Source organism: Sinocyclocheilus anshuiensis, unplaced genomic scaffold (genome assembly GCF_001515605.1).
Source record: "Sinocyclocheilus anshuiensis isolate Anshui unplaced genomic scaffold, SAMN03320099.WGS_v1.1 scaffold1614, whole genome shotgun sequence".
Lineage (NCBI taxonomy): Eukaryota > Metazoa > Chordata > Actinopteri > Cypriniformes > Cyprinidae > Sinocyclocheilus > Sinocyclocheilus anshuiensis.
The window spans coordinates 333395-340898 of NW_015547777.1; the positions used below are offsets into that span (position 1 = coordinate 333395).

Below are 7504 nucleotides of genomic sequence, written 5' to 3' on the forward strand. Positions count from 1 at the left end.
TATACATCATCTGAAAGCTGAATAAATAATCTTTCCATTGATGTATGGTTTGTTAGGATAGGACAATATTTGGCTGAGATACAACTATTTGAAAATCTGGATCTGAGGGTGCAAAAAAATCTAAATATTGAGAAAATCATCTTTAAAGTTGTCCAAAATTAAGTTTTGATATATTTACAGTAGGAAATGTACTAAATATCTTCATGGAACATGATCTTTACTTAATATCCTAATGATTTTTGGCATAAAAGAAGAATCGATCATTTTGACCCATACAATGTATTGTTGGCTATTGCTACAAATATACCCCAGCGACTTAACACTGCTTTTGTGCTCCAGGGTCACAATTAATTAATAAAATGCATTTAATTAACAACACTCGGCTGTATACAAACACTTAAATTGCACATAAGGCAGTTTTTATATTTTTTAAATGATATAATGAAGTTTTAGTTGTTGAAATACAAACAATTAAACTAAAGAGTACTAACAGGTTAGTTAAAAAATAATGAATATGTAATATAGTGCATATATTTATCAAAATGCTTTTTTTTCTAGCTAACTATGAAGTTTATGGTCTTTTAATGTTTTTCCTGAGGTAAATGCGACATTATTGATCAGAAGCTGTTTTATTGACATCTTTCTGTGGTTGAATCACTGATTGATCGATTACATGATTCATGATTGATTTCAGCGAGTTGTTCTGATTCTTCTGATGTTCATTCGTGTTTATTTGCTGCTATAACCTATAACAAAGAGGATCTGACACCACACATTAAAGAGCCACAAAAACACATTTATTGTTTAAATTTCATGATAAAACTGACAGAATTTGAAAGCTGGGACTTTGTTTCATTGCAAAATTAACAAATATATGCAGTATATTACATATTCATTATTTTTTAACTAACCTGTTAGTACTCTTTAGTTTAATTGTTTGCATTTCAACAACTAAAACATCATTATATCATTTAAAAATATATATAAAAATGTGCAATTTAAATGTTTGTATGCAGCTGAGTGTTGATAATTAATTGCATTTGATTATTAAATAAGCTTTATTTTCAGTTTTCGGAATAAAAGAACATTTTAATTTCAAGCTGATTTACTGACGTCTTTCTGCGGTTGAATCACTGATTGATGGATTACATGATTCATGATTGATTTCAGCGAGTTGTTCTGATTCTTCTGATGTTCATTCGTGTTTATTTGCTGCTATAACTAGTAGTAAAGAGGATCTGACACCACACATTAAAGAGCCACAAAAACACATTTATTGTTTACATTTCCTGATAAAACTAACAGAATTTGAAAGCTGGGATTTTGATTCATATCAAAAGTAACAAAGCACAAATTAAATTCATTTAACAAGACCAACTCTTTAAGGCATCATTTATCTTGTAATTATGAATAACATGTTGGTGTGGCCTTTTGGAATATTTAAAAGATAAAAAAACTTGGGAATGAAGGCCCAATGATTAGCCACATACATATAGATATTGTCACAGTAATCCAACATAGACGAGAAATAATGTGCAGATGCTGTCAGTTGTTGTGAAAGTGTTTTGTGTGTGTGTGTGTGTGTTAGTCTCTGAGGAAGGTGGGTAAAGACTCCACAGTGCTGCTGATCTGTGTCACCGTGTTCCTGTCGTATCTGCCCGAGGCCGGACAGTATTCCAGCTTCTTCCTCTATTTAGGACAGGTACGTGTTACGAAACGCTGCTCACAACCCATTTCACTTCTGCAGTGTGCTGTATGTCAGAGTAAAACAGGGAATCTAACAGGAAATCAATGTAGGGTCAGATGTGGACTTGCAAAAAGTGATGCTCTTCCTCAATATTTCTGTCTTGTTTTCCAGTACAAATATCCAAACATTCTTAAATCGAGATACATTTACTGGAGACGCAAAATGTGACGCTGCTGATCCAGGGTCACATATGACTTATGATATTTAGTCTTGTTTTCTGAAAAATCCCTTTGGATTAAGTTTGTTTTTCTGACCCCATTGACAATTTTATTTGTTCCTGTTTTAAGCATAAACTCACTTAATTTAGATGATTTTCAGAAAACAAGACTTAATATCAGTTATCAGTAAATGCATCTTGATTTCAGAGGTATTTACACTGAAAAACAAGACTTTTTTTTTTTTTTTTTGCTGCATGACCTTCCTTGAGATGAATTGATATGAATAATGACACTTTTGTCTTCTGTAGAGCAGCTGAAATTGAATTCCTTTCATAATTAATGAATTTGCAACTGTTATTTACACTGAAGCTGACCCAATCTTTATCGCATAGAGTGCTAAAGAAATAAACGTGACTGGCGTTAGAAGCTGTGCGTTATGTTTCAGGTCATTAACTTCTCGTCAGAAGCGATTGCAGCGTTTATTGCGATGGTGGGAATCCTGTCCATCGTAGCACAGGTACGGACCTTCAGCTCCAGACACTCATTTCTGAGATGATATACAGCTGTTTTTGGAATCCTTGATGATGGTTTGCGTTTGCAGACGTTACTGTTAAGCGTTCTGATGAAGAAGATTGGGAATAAAAGCACAGTTCTGCTGGGACTGGGATTTCAGTTGTTCCAGCTGGCTTGGTACGGCTTTGGCTCTGAACCATGGTGAGGAGGATGGAATGGAAAGTGAGCTCTGTTGTGAGTTGCGGGGTTTAAAGTAACTCTGTTTGTTGAGCGCAGGATGATGTGGGCAGCCGGTGCCGTCGCTGCCATGTCCAGCATCACCTTTCCTTCTGTGAGCGCGCTGGTGTCCCACTGCACGGATCACGACCAGCAGGGTAAGAGATGAAACACAGCAACATGCTCATCAATAATGCACAAAATCATGATCTTCCTCTGGGGATTTTGTCTTGTTTCCCAGTGCAAATGTCTAAAGATTCTTAAATGTGACCCTGGAGCACAAAACCACTCATAAGGGTCAATTTTTCGAAATTGAGTTGTATAAACCATCTGAAAGCTGAATAAATAATCTTTCCATTGATGTATGGTTTGTTAGGATAGGACAATATTTGACTGAGATACAACTATTTGAAAATCTGGAATCTGAGGGTGCAAAAAAATCTAAATATTGAGAAAATCATCTTTAAAGTTGTCCAAATGAAGTTCTTAGCAATGCATATTACTAATCAAAAATTACGTTTTGATATATTTACGGTAGGAAATTTACTAAATATCTTCATGGAACATGATCTTAATATTCTAATGATTTTTAGCATAAAAGAAAAATTTATAATTTTGACCCATACAATGTATTTTTGGCTATTGCTACAAATATACCCCAGCGACTTAAGACTGCTTTTGTGCTCCAGGGTCACATATCAAGATGCATTTACTTGAGAAGCAACGTGACTTAAGATATTAACTTTTGTTTTTTGCAAATGTGTGTCTCTGTCTCTCTGTGTGTGTGTGTGTGTGTGTGTGTGTTGTTTCTAGCATTAGCTTTAGCTTTAGAGCTCTGTTCGGATTCATATTCTTCCTCTTCAATGTGGAACTGAAGGAGCTGAGCCCCGTGGAGCCGAACCCCGTCACGCCGGACACTGAAGAGGTCAGAAATCACTCTGTATGAAGTGTTTGTTTCTGTGTCTTTCTGTACAGTGCTTGTCTTTTGTCTTTCAGAAGTCTGTTATTCCAGGTCCTCCATTCCTGTTCGGAGCGTGTTTGGTTCTTCTGGCTCTGCTGGTGGCGGTGTTCATTCCGGCTCAACACGCTCCGGCGGTGAAGACGTGCAACACGCGTGTGATGACGGAGTCTGCGAGCGGCGTCACGGAGAACGGATCGGTTCCTGTGAGCGACGAAGACAACGAGCCTCTTTTACAGGAAAGCAGTTTATAAGCTGCTGGTTTGGGTTTTATTCCAGCAGTGTGTCTGACAAAGCTTTTTATTGAATGTCTAAATGTCTGTATTTTTTATTTTTTTTATCCTTCGGTCTTTGAAAGAGAATGTGCCTTCTCCACATTTTGGCTTGCACTGCAAAAAATCAAGTTCTTCCGTATTTTTCAGTACAAATCTCTAAACAGAAGCAAAATGACTTAAGATATGAAGTCTTGTTTTCTGGACAGTTTATGCTTAGAACAAGAATAAATGTCTGCTAATGGGTCAGAAAAATAATCTTGTTTTCCCTTTGGATTTTTGGCAGCTATTTGTTAAAGCAATAATCCCCGTGAAGCCGTGGTTTACAGTGAATTTATAACAGCTAAGGACTTCTGGTCGTGCCTAACAACGCCCCTTAGCTGTTATAAATTCTCTGTAAACCACGGCTTCACGGGGATTATTGCTTTTATAAAACGGTTATTCCATATACGTAGTAAGGTTTCACAAAATAAAACAGAGCAAATAAAGTGTAATGATATTAATAAAAACAGTATTCTTCCACCAAACAATGTAGTTCCTCAGAAACAGTTGTGGTTGCTACAAAGTGGTTGCCGAGCAACACACAAACGTAAACAACGGTGTATGTTACTTTGTAGTCATTTACAACAGCTTCGAATGCGGCTCAGCCAATCAGAATCAAGCACCGGAACTATCTGCTTTATAATCTTGTTTTAAGCATAAACTCACTTCATGTTGATACATTTTTCATGAAACAAGACTTAATATCTTAAGTTATTTTGCTTCACAAGTAAATGTGTCTTAATTTAAAAATCTTCAGACATTTGTACTGGAAAACGACAAAAATGATTTTTGCAGAGTAGTTCGTGTATTTGAATGTAAACTGTAGTCTTTTACTGTATTACTGATGAACTTTAACCTCTGCGCTAATCTTGTACAGACTGCAGTAGTAATAATGTCATAGTTAAGAGCATTTAAACATGCAGGGCATGTACAGCCAGAGCGCAGCGTCTTTCTTTTATCGATAAAAGGCACAAAACAGACATAAGTGCACTGTCTTTAGGTCAGGTGCGGCTTTGATAGATGAAGTATTACGAAGAAAATAGTATTTCATCTGTAACTCATATATGAGCACCAGCTACTCAACACAGAGCTGCTACCTCACAATTACACACAGACTTGATTTAAAGGAAGAGTTCAGCCAAAACTGAAAATGTGTTCACTCTCAGTTCATCCTAGATTAGTATGAGTTTGTTTCTTCATCAGGTTTGGAGAAATGTAGCACTGCATCAGTGTCTCAGCAATGGATGCTCTGCAGTGAATGGGTGCCGTCAGAATGAGAGTCCAAACAGCTGATAAAAACATCACAATAATCCACAAGTAATCCACAGCACTCCAGTCTATCAGTTAACATCTGGAGAAGACAAATGCTGAAACAAATCCAGCATTAAGACCTTTTTGGACTGTTCTGGACTGTTTAAACGCTGCTTGATCTGTGCAGATTTCTCTCCTGATTCAGAACACTTTTTCACTGGAGGAAGAGTTATTATGGATTATGGACTCGTATTTTAGTTAAAAACGTCTTAATGCTGGATTTGTTTCAGCTTTTGGCTTCTCCAGATGTTAACTGATGGACTGGAGTGCTGTGGATTACTTGTGGATTATTGTGATGTTTTTATCAGCTGTTTGGACTCTCATTCTGACGGCACCCATTCACTTGCAGTGAGACACTGATGCAATGCTACATTTCTACAAACCTGATGAAGAAACAAACTCATCTACATCTGAGGATGAACTGAGAGTGAACACATTTACAGTTTTGGCTGAACTCTTCCTGTAAGGCATTTAATGTTTCTGTGTTGCCGATGTCCTGAAATAATTTCCAGAGGACCGAATCAAATGTTTTTGAAACAGCTTTACGGATTTATCGTTGCTTCCTCTTACTGACTTCTGTGCTATTTAATTTTATTTCATTTAAAAAAATGTATTTTTTGCATGTTAAAAGCGGAGTAAAACAATTCTCGGAAGTTCATTACGCATCACGACTCAATTAGCAGCAGATTATCTGATTGATTGCATTTTATCATGTAACACACTGCAGCAATAACAGCCTAAATCCATGACGATTTCTGCTTTATCGTGCACTAAATTAATGCTTTTGAGCAGCACAGAGCAGAGGAAACGTTCCCAATTCTGGGGACCTGAATATGATGCATACTTGAAAATGATGTCAAAGCAGAAGTGTAGATGTAATTCTATTTATGCAGTCGGTGCTGTAGATCAATGCACACTGACTCCAGAAGCTAAAGTTACTTTAGGTGTTTTCCGATGAACTGCACTTTGTTTTTTAATGATGTTTCGGCTCTAGGTGCCATTCTTCATGTCTATGCATTCATTCCTTGAAGACTTTATTAAAGAGATTTTATCGATGCACATTAAGCATGTTTGTTACAAAAGTTCGTTGAGATATTAATTGATCAATGTTTCAATAAACCACTTCATATTCCAGGTTTGGATTTATATTGTTTCCCATCGACAGAGAAACGCAAGTGTTTGCATGTCGTATTTATGGCTGAAGGCAAAATAGGAAATTGGAAATTTAATTTATTTAACTGAAATGAATTAAAACGGCACTCTTATAAAATATCGACTTCAAGACAGAAAAAGGTTCAACGTCATGCTGTGAAACATTTGGTCAAACTAAACAATGGAAATCTTCACAGAAAACCAAATAAAAGTGGGTTCGGGATCAGAACTAGTAAGAATGATAAATGCAGTCAAAAAGGAAAATATGATCTTCAACCCTACTAACTGCCAGCTGTTTTTCTTGAATAATAGTAAACGCTGCTACAAAAGAAACCTTTGGATACTAACAGCTTCTCAACGTGGCATCCAGTGTAACCTGCGTTTTAGTTTTAATTGAACTCTGAATGAGAAAACTAATAAACAGACTCCAGTGGAAGCGTTTAAAACGCACTGATATCAATCTGTGTCATATTTACAGTCGTGAAGCAGACGTTCATGCGCTTCTACAGCAGGCAGCTCAGGGAGACTTTAGTGGTGTATGACGGCTGAGTCTCTGAAAAAGAGTAATTTGAGGAACCATTAGCTTAAGCTTAATATCTGCAAATGATGCACAAACCGTTTTCCAAATGAAGCGCTGTATTTAAAGTTCTGTATGATGTTATCAGTGTGTACAGAATGATGCACTGAAAAAAAAAAAAAAGGTTTTGCATTTACTTTGAAACTGCTAGTAAATTTCACCGGTAATTACAAAGAAACAGAAAGTGTAACATTAAATTAAAGGGGTCATATGATGCGATTTCAATTGTTCCTTTCTCTTTGGAGTGTTACAAGCTCTTGGTGCATAAAGAAGATCTGTAAAGTTGCAAAGACTAAAGTCTCAAATCCAAAGAGATATTCTTTATAAAAGTTCAGAGTTAGCCACACCTACCTAAAACGGCTCGTTCTAACACGCCCCCACATGTCTACATCACTATGTGGGAAGATTTGCATTACGCCGCCCAAATGTTCACGCAAAGAAAGAAGGCGTAACTTTTATTCTCGCTGTAGTATTGTTGCTGCTGCCGTCATGTCGTGAAGAGCTGTGTTTTTCGTTGTGAAAGCAAAACTACTTTGTTTGGTCTTCCAAAAGAGGACA

General features: G+C 36.6%; 2 protein-coding genes across 2 annotated transcripts in view; one reads left to right on the top strand and one right to left on the bottom strand.

Annotated features, from left to right (window-relative positions):
- LOC107704567 (hippocampus abundant transcript 1 protein) overlaps positions 1 to 4220 on the top strand; it is a 6431-nt gene extending 2211 nt beyond the window's left edge. Inside the window, 7 exon segments of the mRNA XM_074187070.1 lie at positions 1589 to 1702; positions 2351 to 2422; positions 2507 to 2619; positions 2695 to 2890; positions 2952 to 2953; positions 3448 to 3559; positions 3631 to 4220. Of these exon segments, the coding sequence (XP_074043171.1) occupies positions 1589 to 1702; positions 2351 to 2422; positions 2507 to 2619; positions 2695 to 2890; positions 2952 to 2953; positions 3448 to 3559; positions 3631 to 3846 (825 nt within the window). The 3' untranslated portion in view covers positions 3847 to 4220.
- A 1353-nt stretch (positions 4221 to 5573) lies between these two features.
- lrrc2 (leucine rich repeat containing 2) overlaps positions 5574 to 7504 on the bottom strand; it is a 23941-nt gene continuing 22010 nt past the window's right edge. Inside the window, exon 9 of the mRNA XM_016507525.1 lies at positions 5574 to 6922. Within this exon, the coding sequence (XP_016363011.1) occupies positions 6873 to 6922 (50 nt within the window). The 3' untranslated portion in view covers positions 5574 to 6872. The remainder of the gene's footprint in view (positions 6923 to 7504) is intronic.